The sequence below is a fragment of the Macaca mulatta genome, chromosome 11 (genome assembly GCF_049350105.2).
Source record: "Macaca mulatta isolate MMU2019108-1 chromosome 11, T2T-MMU8v2.0, whole genome shotgun sequence".
NCBI classification, from domain to species: Eukaryota; Metazoa; Chordata; class Mammalia; order Primates; family Cercopithecidae; genus Macaca; species Macaca mulatta.
In genome coordinates this window covers 92,053,001-92,071,484 of record NC_133416.1, presented here as the reverse complement: position 1 = coordinate 92,071,484, position 18,484 = coordinate 92,053,001, and the positions used below count along the sequence as shown (strand labels likewise).

The window sequence follows — 18,484 nt, the reverse complement described above, 5'->3', positions numbered from 1 at the left end:
CAAAATACTCCATATGCCATGCATTTCAGGACACAAAGTATATAACAAATATTTTGGTATTTGATTCTAGTTTGTGATAATTTCATTGACTGGGCAAAAATATGGTTTATTTTTAATATAGTTGTAATCTATAAACCCTGCATCAAATAAAATAATAAAACCCATGCGTATGTAAATTTTTTCCTGGCCACTGAAACATGAAACTCTAAGATGTTATGGTGACAAAATATGTTTAAGATATCTTTTAGTTAATTCAAGTAGGCACAAAACAAAAGGTTTGGAAAACATAGCCCATTTGGCAAATCTGCCTTAGAGGTAAAGATCGATACATAGAGTCAGTGATGCACTGTGCATCCCTATACTGAGCAGCTCCTTAGCTAGCCAGTAACCTCACACATGAATTATTTATCAAGTCAGCTGTAAGCAACTATGTACTCTCCTGCTTTTTGTTTCTCACAAATCATTCCATTTGCCAAGACTAGCAGAAGATCAATTCTGGTTTTGAGACTTTTTTGCCTTGTAAATGGTATTGACCACACTGTTAAAGAGGATAGCTGATTTGGCTAAAAAGTCAGGTTGACTTCCATTTTGTACAATTTCTGTCTTGCTGGAGAGTGCTGAAAGATTTTATATGTAGTAATGGGTTCTTAGCAAAAATGGCTCCTCCTTCTTATTTCCAAATGTTAAAAAAGTCAAAATATCTTTCTAGTATTATTTATTTTCTACTAAATGGAAATATTAGAAAGCAGTACTATACATATTATAAAATACCACCTGATTTTTCATTTTAGAATGGTTGTTACAGTACCAAAGATTGCACTCAAAATTCAGTATGGCATTGAGTCTTCTAATTGTTGGAGGAATATCTTCTGGCTAAACAACAAGAAGATAGTTCTCAGCCTCAGGCTATCAAAATCTTATTCATGAATCATTTAAGCACTTTCTGAGTAATAAAGAAAAAGTAATAGAGTCAATATAAGTTTAATTTCCAAATGATTTTATCCTTTTAAAGCACAATGTTTAAGCGAAGTATGTGGTATAATATACAGACTTCCAGATCAGGTTTGGAAGTCAATTTGACTGTTTGAAGCCTGGTTCTTTTTCACACTACCCATGTGACGTTTCACAGGCTACCTCATTTGTTCAGGCTTAGTTTCCACCCTGTAAAATAGGGTTAATAATTGTATCTCTCTCCAAGGATTCTTGTAAGGGATAAATTAATAGCTACATGTAATATGTTTAGAAATGTGGCTGGCAAATAGTAAATGTTCAAATATATATATATTTAAAGCATAACACATTTATTTAATCGTAGTCTTACACGACATGAGAACTTTCAGAAATGAAGACCCAAAGACTCAGGGAAAACTGTTTTTATGCTTAGATTATGTGAAGAATAGGCAGCCATGTAGAAATGTACTTGGACAAAAGGGTATGATCTAATGAGAATAGACTAAAGGAAGCAAACCCAGCAAATCCTGTCTGTTCAGATTCTTCTTGGCCTCTCTGAGTAGCATTCCTTCCTCCTGGATATGAAACAGGACCTCTCTGGAATGAGGATCTTCAAGGGAAAAGAGAGAAAATGAGCTTTCTAGGTGTTGTGGCTTGCTTTGGGGAAGAGACATTCTAGTTTCTATGACCCACCTTGAGGGAAAATAAATCTTGTGAAAATCTTGTGTCTGTGACTTGCTTCAGGGACAAAAAAAGAGTGGGAGACAGGAGTAAAGGGAAAGGCCAGGAAGCCTTGGCTTCCGAGTTCCTTCCAATTTCCTTTAGTTCAAGGTACCCAGCATGCCAAAGTGCCATGCTTAAAAGAAAAATTATTTCAATAGCTTTTGGAGTACAAGTGGATTTTTGTTACATAAATGAATTATATAGTGGTGAATTCAGAGATTTTAATGCATCCCTCACCCAAGTAGCATACACTGTACATAATATGTAGTTTTTTAACCCTATCCCCCATCTCAGTCTTCCCCTTCTGAATCTCTAAAGTCCATTACATCATACTATATGCCTTTGCACACTTATAGCCTAACTCCCACTTATGAATGAGAACATAAAGCTTTTGGTTTTCTACTCCTAAGTTACTTCACTTAGAATAATGGCCTCCAGCTCCATTCAAGTTAATATGAAGGGCATTAGTTTGTTCCTTTTTATGGCTAAGTAGTATTCTATATGGTGTATAATATCACCTTTTTTTATGCACTCGTTAATCGATGGACACTTAGGTTGGTTCCACATCTCTGCAATTGTGAATTGTACTGCTGTAAATATATGCATGTAAGTGTCTTTTCCTTTTTGTTTTTGGCTTTTTTTTTGACAAGGTCTCACTCTGTCACCCAGACTAGAGTGCAATGGTACGATCTCAGCTCACTGCAACCTCTCCCCCACTCCGGACTCAAAATCAATCTTCCCACCTCAGCCTCCCAAGTAGCTGGCACTACAGGCGCATATCCCATGCCCAGCTATTTTCTTTTCTTTTGGATTTTTTTTTTTTTAGTAGAGACAGGGGTCTCACCATGTTGCCCAGGCTGGTCTCGAACTCCTGAGCTCAAGCAATCTGCCAGGCTCAGCCTCCCAAAGTGCTGAGATTACAGGCATGAGCCACCATGCCCAGCCTCAAGTATCTTTTTCACATAATAACTTTTTTTCCTTTGGGTAGATATCTAGGAGTGGGCTTGCTGTCTTGAATGGAGATCTACTTTTAGTTCTTTAAGAGATCTTCATACTGTTTTGCATAGAAGAATTTGAGATAGAAGAAAAGTCTAAGTATCCAACAGCACATCACACACACATAACTGGAAAAAAAAATCCCCAATGAGTTCAGTCATAATTCTTTCTCTCTCTTTTCTTACTCATTCACGTGCATATAAACAACCCATTCATAATCTAAGATTTGATGCAGGTGTTAAAATTCACTTTCAGTCTTTGGGAAAAACGTTCAGGTCAACAGTTGCTGAATGTTACTCATCATTTTAGAACTAGAATTTTGTTTTCTAAGCTCATGCATCCAATTTTTACATTGATATGTAGTTTTGTTAGAATCAACTAAGAATGAAAGACTGAAAATCAGTCATAGGAAGGTTCAGATTATGTAGCAACCACTATGTAGGGAAAATTCCTGTATATAATCATTATTACAGAGATATACAGATGCTGAGATAAATAATTTGAAAAAATCCATTATTTCACTGCTTCAGCTGAAGACAGTTATTCACTAAATATTTGTATTCCACTAAATATTCCATTAAGACAATTTGAATGCTTCAAAAATCTATTCAGTGCCATTAAACATATGATAAATATGTAGGAAATGCATAATAAAAGGCTCTTTATAGAAAATAGGAATTAGTTACCATTGATTATAAGACCTTTACATTTAACAGTATCTAGTTGGACAAAACTGCAGATTAAAAAATTGAATATAAAAAGTTTAGCTAAGAGGTTATTTAATAATAATTTGCACATGTAGCTTCTTGTAGGAATGACCTCCGCAGGCTCAGGAAGGTCCCTTGAGCTGGGTAGTTTGAGACTGCAGTGAACAGTGTTCACACCACTGTACTTCAGCCTGGATTTTGGAGACAGAGTGAGACCCTGTCTCCAAAAGAAAAGAAAGACACAAACAAATGAGTAAAGGTTTCACATTTATCTTTTTATAATTCAGTTAATAGAATCTTGTATTAACACTGTCAAACTATTTAGGTACCTTTTAAAATCACCAGTCATAGTCATACATCTTAATTTGTGATTTAACTAAAAAATACTTTTTAAAATATGGAAACTTTATTATAAGGATAATAACATATACATTTTTACAATAGACATTAAATGTTTTCGTTTCTTAATGACTCACTGCCTTTTCTGATAATTTTGGAAAACAAAAAACTCTTTGTATACTTCTTTTCTGTAGTATTTATGGGAAAAAAATGACATTTGTCTCCGGTAGAAATTATTTTGCTTTTTTTTTTGTTTGTTTGTTTTTTAAATTTTTCAGTCTAAGCAGACATTTCTTCTTCCATGACAGTATTTTATTTGGAAATAAAAGTCAACTTTAATGCCATAAAATCTCATTCACTCTATTTTTTCTGATTTAGAATGCATTATTTCAATGAGTTTGCATAAATTTTAATAAATGAGTTCATAAACATTGTGTGAATAAGATTTCTAGGAGTTTGTGAAATCTGCCCCAGAAAAGAATGAATTTTAAATAATCAATTATTTTTATGGAAAATGAAACTGTTTTACTCTTTAAATAAATTTAAACTAAAGCTATTCATTAATATTCTTAATTTTATCCTAGTTATTTTATTATCAGAAACCTTTTGTAGAAATCAAATTCAAGTTTCAGAATCTAGAAAGTGCAAAGTAATGAAATTGTGTTCTCTTCAGAGTTCTCCATAATGACACTATATAGTAATTCAAATATCTTTAATGGGATAAAGTGAATTAGTGTGTTTTCTACTGTGAGTATTAAAAATATAATCTATGTTTTGTTCTTGTTTCTTTAGGTGCATATCTTTTACCATATTTAATACTACTTATGGTAATAGGCATTCCCCTTTTTTTCCTGGAACTCTCTGTGGGTCAAAGAATTCGGCGAGGCAGCATTGGTGTATGGAATTACATAAGCCCTAAACTGGGCGGGATTGGATTTGCAAGTTGTGTTGTAAGTTTCCTGGTGTTGATGTATGCTATAATCTTTATAGGGTTTGAAATGATATAATTCATTTTTAAATGAAACTTTGGAGTGTGTGTTAATAAACAACTCTTTTACCATGTTTTAGAAAACATTACTGGCATATGGACTAACTATAAATATTGCTATAGCTCGGTGGTGTCAATGCCTGTTCTAAGTCCTGAGAAAGACATTAACTTTTTAGAAAAGATAATGTGTTCCAAATAAATAATAAAATGAAGAGGATTTTTAAATGTTAAGTAACATTTTATGCATTTGATTTCATTGTTTTAATGGAAGAGGTATGAGAGGTTTAATGGAATGTCATTTTATTTTGCAGGTGTGCTATTTTGTGGCTCTCTACTACAACGTCATCATTGGCTGGAGTTTGTTTTATTTTTCTCAGTCTTTTCAGCAACCCCTGCCTTGGGATCAGTGTCCTTTGGTGAAAAATGCTTCACACACTTGTAAGATATGTATAATATAGTGTTTTGGTATTTAAGCATTATAAGAGTGGCAAAGGTACAAGCTTTCGAGATATTTTCTTTTTAAAAATAATGTAGAAACATCATTCAAAATTATCATTATAACAGACTTTGCTCACATTCAGGATTGACATACTCTTAGAGATAGACTTTTGGGACCATCTAGTTTTTCTAGCTCTTTCCTAGTTATTTTACTATGCCCTATGATATTAGGGTAAAGTATTATAAGCCTTCACTTATTAACTTTGATAATCTTTATTTTGTAGGCCCTGATTGATGCCTTACATTTTCATTAAAACTAACACAAAGGGGACAGAAATACGAATTTGAATGAAAATAGTTGCCTTTATATCTTTGGTTCTGTTGTTTCATACTTTTCCCATCATTTTTTAAATCCCATAATATAATATAAATATTATAAAGAACAGTCACCTATAGTAGTGATGTCTAGTAAACATAGATTCTGATGCACAAGTATAGTTTATATTTTTCAAGTAAACATGTTGAAAGAAAGTAAAAAGAAATAGATGAAATATTTTACTTAATCTAATATATAAAAATATTATTTCAATATATAATTACTCTAAACATTATTAATATAATAATTCACAATAATTTCCAATACTGAATCTGAAATCTAGTTCAAATTTCACATTTGTAACCCATGTCACTTTAGATTGGCCTCATTTCAAAAGCAAAACTTGGCCAGCAGCTAGCATATTTGACAGTGCTTACCCAGGGAGGCAATCCCATAATTCCAGGGGTAGTAGGGGTGATAAGCCTGATTTGTTTAAATTACTTTGATAAGGGTTTGGGTGCAGTGGCTCACGCCTGTAATCCCAGCACTTTGGGAGGCCGAGGCAGGTGGAACCCCTGAGGTCAGGAGTTTGAGAACAATCTGGCCAATGTGGTGAAACCACATCTTTACTAAAAATACAAAAATTAGCTGGCTTTGGTGGTGGGTGTCTGTAATCCCAACTACTTGGGAGGCTGAGGCAGGAGATTCACTTGAACCTGGGAGGCAGAGGTTGTGGTGAGCGGAGATCGCGCCATTGCACTCCAGCCTGGGCAATGGAGCAAAACTCGGTCTCAGAAATAAAAATAAAATAAAATATAAATAAATAAAAATCACTTTGATAAGAAGTTCACATATTCTGACTGCAGAACTACGTAAGAAATATCTAACAGGATACATTTCTGTTGGTTGCACAGTTGAGATTTTATTGTTCATTGTGAATGTACACGCTGCTATACAATGGTAGTACTTTTCTAGGAAGCATTAAGAATTCACTTACAGGTTTATTGGACAAAAAATTGTCTCATTTTCTTTATATTCTGAAATAATTGTGTGTTACTTTTCTTTCTACAGTTGTAGAACCAGAATGTGAACAAAGTTCTGCCACCACCTATTACTGGTACAGGGAAGCACTGAATATTTCAAGTTCCATTTCTGAAAGTGGGGGCTTAAACTGGAAGATGACCATCTGCTTGTTGGCTGCCTGGGTCATGGTTTGCTTGGCTATGATCAAAGGCATTCAGTCTTCTGGAAAAGTTAGTATGTTAGAGCCCTTCTCTTTTCTGCTAATCACCATTTCTGGATTCATCCCTCTCTCAAATTCTGTTAAAATTTTCTGTGGGCAAATCACACATAACGCTTCATTCTAGGTAGTTAAAGATTAGTGAAAAGTGGCACTTTAAAAGTGTGCTTAAATTTTTAAAAAGACAAATAAAAACATAAGTGTTTTATAATGAAATCTAAGGTTAATTATAATCTTTCCTTATTTCAACAAGATCTTTAAAATGTTTTTAATACTTAAAAGTCCTTTCTTCTTGCCATTTATTCAATTAACCCTAATGTATCATTCCTTCTAAGGCAAATTGAAAATTAGAATGGTTGTGGTTTAAAAAGACATTAAGTGAATTCTAGGTAGCTTGTTTGTTGTTATTTTTAAAGGATGCACTAGGAAAGTAATTGCTATTCACTATTTTGCTTTCATATTACTTTTTTTTTTTCATTATTACAGCCATTATTCTAAAGCTCTCTATATCTCTTGGCTGGATCATAGCAAGAATTTACTGTTGACTCTTCTCTCTGCCGTTTAACAGTACAGCTGTGCCATTTTCCTTTTCAAAGTATAACTCTGACTTCAGGCTAACTTATTACCACTCATCATCACATACTAGCAGGAATGGCAATAGTATTAGTAGTAGTAGCAGTAATAGTAGAAGTAGTCATAATAATAATAATAATAGATGATAAAGATGTTTCTGACAATAATTATGGTAAGAACAATCATTGAAGCCAATATTTATTACAAATTTATTTTGCTTTGGGTACTGTGATAACTACTTTTTATGCTTTATCCCATTTAATTATAAAAACAACTCTTGAGAAGTAATTTTGATTTTCAGAACAATTTTACAGATTTAAAATAAACAGACTTGAGAAATTAGGTTGACTTATCCAAAGTTTCATGGCTACTAAGTTCTAGTATTTGGAGTCAAATGCAAGTCTGTCTAAATCTAGAGCCCGTGTTCTTTAACACAACACTATAATGTCTCACCCTGTCCTAGTCCCAACAATTAGTGAATTCTTTCAGGGCAGAAGTCTGTCTGATTCATCTTTGCTTCCTGTTACTTTATATTTAATTAAAATTTTTAGTGACTTTTTAACTTGTAAATTGTAGCTGATTTTACATTTACCTTCCTGCAGGAAACTCTGTATCATTTTGTCTTTTGAATTTGTGAATATACTTGATAACACATCTAAATATCTTTAAGTCTTTGGCAAATGTTATTGTATTGTATGACTAAATAACTTCAAATTGTTCAATTGTGTGTCTTCCACTACGTCAGAACCACATTCCACTCACATTATAAATGAAGGAATAGATTCTTAAATAAGACCTAAACATATTGATATGATTCCTAACATAATATCATTTGGTAGAAAGAAAACCAACTGTGGTCATCCAGAGAAGCTCGAAAACTCTTGTACTCAAGTTCTGTTACTACCACGTTTTGTTTCTGTTTCTTCTTAGTCTGTGTCTTAGCATCACTTAAAGAACTATGCATCCTTTTCTTATCACAGAACCTTGGGCTTGTTTTTCTCATGTCACATAGTATAAATTTATATAGAAAATGTAATACAGTTTATTTAGTGCATACACTCATTATTTTAATGAGAATGCTTCAGGAAAAGACTAGTATTTGGGCAATATTTGAAGAAAGAATTTAACAGGCACTGATGGGGAGAAAGCAAGCTGTAGGTAATATGAGCAAAGATGTGGAAGCCAAAATAGTCACAATTCCTCAATCTGAAACAATGAGTTAAGTATAATAAGAATGACTTCATGAGGAATTAAATGTTAAGCTTTGTGTTTACCTACTAAACAGAAAATGCCCCCAAATAAACAGCGTCACAAGTACTGAAGAGAGAAATATTGTTTAAGGCTAGGACATGGAAAAACAGCTTAGAGGATTTAGCAGCTAAAAGAAGAATGAGTCAGCTGGTGATGTGCTTGGTCAAACCACATAGTCATACATGCATATACATATACCGCAAAATGCTAAGTGGAAACTGCATGATTTAAAAGAGGGGTATGACAGGGACATTGTCCTTTGGGCTAGGTAGGCACATATCAGTTGGACCACATCTGCAATACTGGATTTTACTGAAATCTTGTATTTTCCTTTTTATTATGAGAACTTTCAGCTCTGTGATCAAAGTCTTCAAATAGTTAAACAAAAGAAGAATAGGGCTGCTTTGTGTGACCATAGAAAGCAAAACTATGATCAAATATTGGCTATTATGGAGGAGGTTGTGATGGTGGTAAGCCTTCAAAGAAAGAAAGGCCTTTCAAGAATCAAACTTGACAATAATGAAATCAGTTGCCTCAATGGTAGAGAGCTCAGCATCATTGGAGGTGGTCACACAGAAGTGGCATGTGCCCTAGTTATAGCATCTAATAAAGGGATGCCTGTCTCAAATATGGAGGATAGAAATGAACAGCTCCAAGCTTTCTTCGAACTCTAAGGTAGTATTTTCTACTCCGACTACTTTTCTATTGTTACTATTACTATGCTGAATACTGTGCATACATTAGCTTGTTTATTCTTTCTGTCAGCTAGATAATTTATGTGTTTTATCCCCATTTTACTGCAAAGTTGACAAGCTCAGGAAAAATAAATATTTGGCCAGAATTAAGCAACCAATACATGATAGACAGGGCTAAAACTGGACTATAAAATTTTCAAAAAGAATGATACATTCTGAAGGTATATTTATAATAAACATTTACATATGTAAAACAATGGTTTATGTTTTCGATTTTTTAAACAGTTTAGTAAAATGAAAATGTTTTATACATGTTTTATACAATCTTTTGAATGATAAAATAGTCTCTCTTACTAACATACTTGCTTCTACAGGCATAACAGTTGTCAAGGCCCAGGGGGGTCTTAAAAATCAGTCAAAGGAACATGTTTCATTGTATCATTTCCCAGTTTTAAACATGTATACTTCTTGGCCAATGAGTAAGAATGATTCACCCATTCATTATTATTTTGAGAAAATATTTATTAAGCATTTACTATGTTCTAGACACTGATCTAGTTTAGGAAATACAGCTAACAAGGTAAACAATGTGCCTGTCCTCATGGAGTTTCCATTATAGTGGCAGAGGCAGCAAACAATAAACACATTTATAAAATAACTTCAAGTTACAAAACATAAAGCATGGAAACAAGAAAGTGGTTGGTATACATATAGTCAGTAGGTTGAATTTAACTCATTTTAATAATATTATGCAACTGGCTATTTTGGTCTAATAAGATTAGAGCCATATGACCGGATGCAAATAATTTGTGTTTAAAAATGACACAGATATTTATGTAACCTGCTGACTCCTAAGACATATCTTTTTAAATCATGGAATTTAATAATGAAATATTTTGTCCTCTTACCTGCTCACAGAGGAATACAATTGATGGGTTGCCTTCTTAATATCACTTAAATGTTTGAAATACTGACTTATTTTTCTCCATTTTGTGGGCTTGAAATGTTCTTGTAACTTACTATGAAACTGTGTTAGAGTTTTATTGAATACAGATCAGTGTTCTTAAGAATTTAAATGTTTGTTGAATTAATAAATGAAAATCAAAATATCTGGACATATAATTAGAATATAATTTTCAAAATACTGCAGAATAAAGATAAGCTTGCAATTTTAGGAATTATGTGCAGGAAGAAAACCTCAAATTCCTGTAAATCCTATCTCAATGAACAATGTATTTGAATATCTGCTGTTTGTCAGGCACTGATGGATATGCCTATGAGGCCACAGTCTGTCCTCATGGAACCCATAATCAATGAGTGAATTGTGTACAAGAAGAAAAACTTAAATTCCTATAAGTCTTATCTTAATGTGCAATATATTTTAGTATTATATTATTGAACAACAATAGTACAACATATTGTAATGATGATTAGAACAGACTAAGTAGAGTAACAGAAGCACATAGAAAGTGTGTAATAGTGGCCAGGCGGTGGCTCACGCCTGTAATCCCAGCACTTTTGGAGATCGAGGCAGGTGGCTTGCCTGAGCTCATGAGTTTGAGACTAGCCTGGGCAAAACAGTGAAACTCCGTCTCTACTAAAATACAAAAAATTAGCCGGGCATGGTGGCAGGTGCCTGTAATCCCAGCTACTCGGGAGGCTGAGGCAAAAGAATCACTTGAACCTGGGAAGCAGTGGTTGCAGTGAGCTGAGACTGCACCACGGCACTCCACCCTCAGCGACAGAGTGAGACTCGGTCTCCAAAAAAAAAAAAAAAGAAAGAAAGAAAAAAGAAAGTGTGTGATAGTGTAGAGTCAGCAATTGTAATTAAACTGGATTAGGAAGAAGGCTTCACAGGGGATGTAAATTTTGGAGCAGGGTTTGATGGTTGAAGAGAAGTTCACCAGCAAGTTCACAGAGAACTGTGTGTAGGCACAGATAACAGCATGTGCAAAGCTCAACGACTGCTGAGTATTTCTGTGTGACTTTTACATACAACTTGTGCAGCTTGTGGAAGATGAAGGATGATATGCAAATTGGTTGATGATATTGAAGGATCTGTGAACTCTTGTAAAATGATGGGCTGTTACCTAGCAAACAGTGTGGAACATTTGAGGATTTTAAATAGTTCAGTGACAGCACCAGATTTTTAGAAAGATCACTCTGGCAAGTGTGAAAGATGGATTTCTGGGATGCAGAGGAAAGCTAACAGAATCTGGAGGCAAGATGAGCAGGAAACTGTTTTCATACTGAAAGGTATTGTGCTATTGAGAGGGGAAGCAAAGGGACAGATGTGAGATTTCTGTGGTAGAATTAGCTGGGTGTGGTGATCAGTTGGTTTACGGGATTTGAGGAAGAGGGACATACTAAGGATAGATTAGAATATTTTAGCCTGGAATAATATGAGTACAGGAAGAATCTTTTCTTAGTACCTAATTAGAAATTATATTAAAAATATAAAGATAAAATATAAAATTAAAAAGGTATATTTTATTGGATAAAATCATAATCTAACTAGACTTTATAATGTATAATCTTCATTACACTTATATAAAAGTAGAATTAATAAAGCAGTACATTTGAGTTTCGTTTTAAAAGGTAAAAACAGGGCCGGGCGCGGTGGCTCACGCCTGTAATCCCTGCACTTTGGGAGGCCGAGGCGGGCGGATCACGAGGTCAGTAGATCGAGACCATCCTGGCTAACACGGTGAAACCCCGTCTCTACTAAAATACAAAAAATTAGCCGGGCGCGGTGGCGGGCGCCTGTAGTCCCAGCTACTCCGGAGGCTGAGGCAGGAGAATGGCGTGAACCCGGGAGGCGGAGCTTGCAGTGAGCCGAGATGGCGCCACTGCACTCCAGCCTGGGCGACAGAGCGAGACTCCGCCTCAAAAAAAAAAAAAAAAAAAAAAAAAAAAAAGGTAAAAACAAGCTATTGTTCAAAAGTAAATCCATATTTCTGGCTAGCCTCAACATTTGTGAAGAAGAATCATAAAGGTGATAACTTTAATTCAAGTGAGATCAAGGCAACTGCCAAATTTAATGAATGCCAGAAGTAGGCAGGGAGAATGAAAAAAATCCATCTGAAAGCATTCTGATTTTTTTAAAAAATCAAAAAATTTGAGTGAAGGATTAATCAAAGGATTAAACCAATTTGAAATTATTAAAAAATTATGTTCATTACAACTAATTAAGTTAAAATATAATTTAGTTTTAAAATATTGAGTTCCAAAGTATGCTGACATTTTATCCATATTTTTTCCTTAGAGTGTGCCACGTGTTTAAATATGATTCTTAAGTGGGTAAAAGAGAGAGAGAAAGTGCCCCTTATTGTGTTGCCTTATGTTTATGTTGTTTGTAGTTATTACTGAATTCAGTATCTCTTACCTGCCCGGAGGCATCATTTGCTATGACACTTTTTCCTCCATTGTTCCCATTCTCCTTCCATTCCTTCCTTCCACAGATACATATTCTAGAGTTACTATGTCAGCAACTGTGTTAGGTGTGTGGGATTTGGTAGTAAACAGAAAAGATCTTTACCCTCACTAGCTTTTAGCCTGGTAGAAGATACAAAAAATAAACACAGAAACACATAAATAAAATGCCAAAAGTGCTAAGTACTCTAAAGAACAACAACAAACCCAGGTAATATCACTGAGGGTTGGCAGGGACAGATGGGAGAAGAGAGGATGGAAAGAGGCGTCCCCTTATTTTGGGTAGTCAGGGAAGACCTCAGGGAGAAGACGAAGATGAGACTAAAATAGTAAGGAAGAGCAAGTCATCTGCAAATAAGGAAGAGGTGCTTCTGAAGGAAGGTGCAGCCCTGCACCCTAAGGCTGGCTGAGCTTGGTAGACTCACAGGATAGCAAGGGCCCGCGTGGCCAGAGCTCCATGGGAAGAGTGGTGGGCAGGCAGGCAGGCACTGTGGCGTAAGGCTTTGCAGGCCAGAGGGTGGAATCAGCACTTCACTCCAATGGCATTAGAAATTCCTGGAGTGTTTTAAGCAGGGAAAGACATAAACCAAGGGGCAGCCAGCAATTCAGATAGGAGAATATTATGAATGGTCCAGAACCACTTCTAGATGTTTGGCTTTACCTGTGGGATGGAGGGTGGGGCCATTTTCTGAAATAGAGATGGGTGGGAACAGCTTTGAGGGAAATTCAGAAGTTTCCTTCTGGATCTGAAACATTTTAGAGACCTACTAGGCCTCCAGAGGATGATGTCAAGGAGGCAGTGACTGTCTGAGTAGCACACTTCCTTTTCTATTATAAATATTTGGTGAACTGTTTAATGGTGAAAATTGCTGAAGCGGAAAGTAAAATCTTTACACGTTTGATTGTTTGGGTTCTGGAAGATGCAGCATAGGAACAATGCTGCATTGAAAGCTTTACAGAATCACAATGAAAATTTGGTTAAAAGAAAAAGACATAGGACTTTATTTTGCTACTTAGAACAACAACAAAAAAGTAGGAATTCATTAGGTAGTTAGTGCCTGTTCATTTCTGTCTGAAATATTTCTTGTTTTATGGACTATAAGGAATCAACACTGTTGAAGCCACACCATAGCTTATGGATTTTTTCAAAGGAGATAGAATCTTTCAAATTTAAATTACATCTCAGATAGAATCTTAAGGCCAAATCACAACTCATAAACCATTCTTTAAAAATGGTTTTAGAAGTTATTAATAGTTTTATTAACCCTGTCATGAAACAGTGACTGTCAAAGTACAGAAACTAACATATAAAATCTTAACTATAAAAATATAATTGTCATTGCATCTCACTTATTTTTGTTTTTCTTTCTTTGCAGATCGTATATTTTAGTTCTCTGTTTCCATATGTGGTACTTATATGCTTCCTCATCAGAGCATTCCTTTTAAATGGTTCAATTGACGGAATTCGCCACATGTTTACCCCTAAGGTATGTACCGTATTTCTATTTAAGGCTTATGATCATGAAAGCTTTATGTTTATTGGTAAAATGTTCTAGTTATGTTTAAGTTAAGTTATGTTTAAGGAATAATTGTTCTAATATATGTACATTAAACTTTTAAAATATAATTTTTAACCAGTCTAGAAAAACCAGCATTTTTTTATGTATAATTATAGCCATTAATCTCCATTTTCTAGATCCCATTTTGATTTTAGAGTGAGGCTACCACTATTTCTACTTCAAAAATCCCTCTTTTATAATAAATTTGTTTCTATTTTTTTTTTTTTTTTTTTGAGACGGAGTCTCACGCTGTTGCCCAGGCTGGAGTGCAGTGGCGCGATCTCGGCTCACTGCAAGCTCCGCCTCCCGGGTTCCCGCCTTTCTCCTGCCTCAGCCTCCTGAGTAGCTGGGACTACAGGCGCCCGCCACCGCGCCCGGCTAATTTTTTGTATTTTTAGTAGAGACGGGGTTTCACCGTGGTCTCGATCTCCTGACCTTGTGATCCGCCCGCCTCGGCCTCCCAAAGTGCTGGGATTACAGGCTTGAGCCACCGCGCCCGGCCTGTTTCTAATTTTTATACTGAGTTAACTGCAATTTTTCAGTCTTCATTTACTCTTTCCCCCTTTCTTCTAGTGCTTTTTAATCTTTTTGTGTTATGGACCCATTTCAAAAAGTGACGAGGATTTTCTTACCAAAAAAAAGTAGTGAACATATTAATTTGCTTAGTGTATCCGGAGGTTGACCGATCATCTAGAATCCATGGACCCTAAAATAAGATTAAGAACCCTAAAATACTCTCTCAGAGAAAATTAGTGTTTTCTTTTCTTAGTGACTTTTTTTTGAGGTTTTGTAGTTTTGTATCTTCTGGAAGAATATAGTGATCAGATTGTGAAATTCTGTAACTTCTATAGATGCATATATATTTTAGGAAAATTCTCATTAGACGCCATCAAGGGCTCAGAACTTATAATCCATCATGCAACTTAGTAGAGCCAAACTCAACACTAGGCACATTTAACCTGGTTAATCATAACTGTGGACTTAATCATAACTTCTTATATTGATTTAACAGGAAACAAATAAGTTTTTGATAGTATATATATGTGTGTGTGTGTGTGTGTATATATGTATATATATAAAAAATTCACTGAAATGAAGGTGATCCCCATTATTAGTTTGCTAATGCTATCATAGGCAGACATAAAGATGAAACTGTCTAAAGATATGATTTCAAAATTAGTTTAGGAATTAAAAGTTATCTGAAGGATGAATGTGCAGGCAGCATTGTGCTGTGAGATTTGGGCAGAAGGGATTAGCTTCTCTGGAATTCTTTGTCACTCCTGGCAGCTGCCTTGATACTGCGTAAAAGAAGCTGTGTTCTTTGTGCGTCTGGTTTTGAGTTGGTATTCATTCTGTAGTAGCAAAAATGCTGACACTGGTGTCTGGTTTTCTCAGCTACTTCAAATGTCCTGTTTAACATTTAGAGTTCTTGGAACTTCTTTGTGAACAACTAGTTAAGATTTATGAGTTTCAGCCACACTATAATTTAAATCTGCTACAAATGGGCCATACTTAATGACCAAAAATACTTATATGTATAATATTGAAGAAAATGTTTTCTGAGTTCAAGACAACCAAAGTTCTGTGTGAATTTCTAGAATATATTCTCTTTCTAAACTGACAATTGCTTCTGACAAAATTCTAAACATTTAACTAGATATTTTAGAATTTAAATGCTTATACATAATAATTATATATAGTCCCAGTACTGAAAACTGCAGCATGAATTAACATTTTTTACCTAGACTGGGGATCACTATTAAAATGTTAATTTTCTACCGGCCGGGCGCGGTGGCTCAAGCCTGTAATCCCAGCACTTTAGGAGGCCGAGATGGGTGGATCACGAGGTCAGGAGATCGAGACCATCCTGGTGAACACAGTGAAACCCCGTCTCTACTAAAACTACAAAATCTAGCCGGGCGAGGTGGCGGGCGCCTGTAGTCCCAGCTACTCGGGAGGCTGAGGCAGGAGAATGGCGTGAACCCGGGAGGCGGAGCTTGCAGTGAGCTGAGATCAGGCCACTGCACTCCAGCCTGGGCGACAGAGCGAGACTCCGTCTCAAAAAAAAAAAAAAAAAAAAAAAAATTTTAATTTTCCTTCAGCTAACTTTTCATTGAGTGTTGATAAGACTCTATTACATTTCTGTAGGATGTGATACTCAATATGAGAAGTAGTTGTAATTTTTTTTAAAAATTACATTGTTTGTGTAGGGGAGAAAGTATGTAAGCACATCCAATACTCCTGAAACAGTGAGTGGAGGTTTAGGTCAGAGATTGGAAGGGATGCTGGCAAGGTCTTTAGTAAATAGGTCTTTTCTGCCATCTAGTGGGAAAAATAGAGATAGACAATTGAGTGTATTTTAATAGAATATGATGTAGCAATGGCCAGTAAACAATATGCATATGTTAATTGCTCATAAATGATGAAGATAATCATGATTATGTTTAATAAGCATATTTCATAGATTTTAATAACCAAAATTAGTTGAAGCAATACATCCTATTGTTTGAGAGAATATGGATTTTGGAATCTACCTGTGTTCTTATTTCATCTCTACCTCAGAGCTGCTGTGTAACCTTAGGCAAGTTACATAACCTTCCTAAGACTCAGGTAAAAGTAGCAACAACTTCATGGGTTGTTGTGAATACTAAAAGAATTAAGCCACATAAAATGCTTTTCAGTGTGTTTGCCACTATAGCTCGTCTATGTTATCGGTTACTGAGCATTTTTAGAGTGTGGTAGGCACCGTGGTAAGTGGTACCCTTCTTATTATTCTGATCTTTCTGTTGAAGAAGCTGAAACTCAGAGAGGACACGTCATTTGCCATTGGTTGCACTATTGTAAAATTACTAAATGGCAGAATCAGAATCTGAAACTCTCTGTAGAACTCATGTTCTTAGCCATGTTTGACATTGCTCTCAATAAAGGCAATTTGATTGTAATGGTAAAAAGAGATAAAATGCCAATTTAAACACTATTATTACTGAAATCAAACTGAACTGTTTTGATGTATTGAGGTCTGTGCCACACATGGCTGATCTGAATTGTTTCATTTAAGTTTTGATTATATACAGTGATAATTATCTAAGACATAAAGCACAACCGCATGAAATATCTGTTCAATATTTAATATCTGTTCAGTGTCAGAACTTTGGATCTGAAAGAGTATCTTATAGACAATATAGATGAATTTACTCTATTTTCAAAGAAAAATCTTTTAGTAGACTTTTAAATGAATGAAGAATACATATGTGAATATGCAAAGTACAAATAGTTCAACTCTAACAAGTTTATAATCGTTTTCTGCTTCAACCATTAGATTAACAGCAGAAAACACAAAACATGGAGTGTTAGTGAAGCAACTCTTAACTTTTATTGGTAATTGACCTGTTTTGCTATGGAAAGAAAAAAGACATAATGGGAAATTACTGAAGATAACTAATTTTTCTTCATATTCTCATTTCATATTCCCTTTCATATTCTTAAAATATTTAAAAACCACCATGTAAGTGGAAAATCCCCATGTACTTAAAATCTCCATGTAAAGGATTAATAAACTAGCTTACTCATAATTGTTTCCTAAAAATAGATGTTTATTTATGCTTAAGAATATATTATTTCCCGATTTAAATAACCTTTGGCTGCATAAATATCATTGTAATATATTGAAACAGTAAATTCTATAAAAATTAATTATTCTGAAATATTATTTTGTAGCTTATTCTATTATGTTTATTTTTAAACAGCTTGAAATAATGCTGGAGCCCAAGGTCTGGAGAGAAGCTGCTACTCAAGTATTCTTTGCCTTAGGTCTGGGATTTGGTGGTGTCATTGCCTTTTCAAGCTACAACAAGAGAGACAACAACTGCCACTTTGATGCTGTCCTGGTGTCCTTCATCAATTTTTTCACTTCTGTCCTGGCAACATTGGTGGTGTTTGCAGTTCTGGGCTTCAAAGCAAATGTCATAAATGAGAAATGCATTATACAGTATGAATATTAATTTCCATTTGCCTTTTTTCTTAGTTTTTATTTTGTTATTTATAATTTTACTGATACATGATAGCTATACATATTTATGAGATACACGTGATAGTTGGACACAAACATACAATGTATAATGGTCAAATTTGGGTAATTGGGATAGTCATCACCTCAAACATTAATCATGTCTTTGTGTGGGAACATTGCTCATTCATTAGCTTATAATGGCATAGTCGTTTACAAACTATACACCAAAGAACTCTTATGTGCTCATTTGTATGTTGTTTTATTTTT

The 18,484-nt window shown here is 34.9% G+C and overlaps 1 protein-coding gene across 1 annotated transcript in view; it reads left to right on the top strand.

Moving 5' to 3' along the window:
* SLC6A15 (solute carrier family 6 member 15) overlaps positions 1 to 18,484 on the top strand; it is a 52,682-nt gene that overhangs the window by 21,749 nt on the left and 12,449 nt on the right. Inside the window, exons 3-7 of the mRNA XM_015152362.3 lie at positions 4,509 to 4,666; positions 5,016 to 5,142; positions 6,530 to 6,711; positions 14,026 to 14,136; positions 17,955 to 18,196. Of these exons, the coding sequence (XP_015007848.2) occupies positions 4,509 to 4,666; positions 5,016 to 5,142; positions 6,530 to 6,711; positions 14,026 to 14,136; positions 17,955 to 18,196 (820 nt within the window). The remainder of the gene's footprint in view (positions 1 to 4,508; positions 4,667 to 5,015; positions 5,143 to 6,529; positions 6,712 to 14,025; positions 14,137 to 17,954; positions 18,197 to 18,484) is intronic.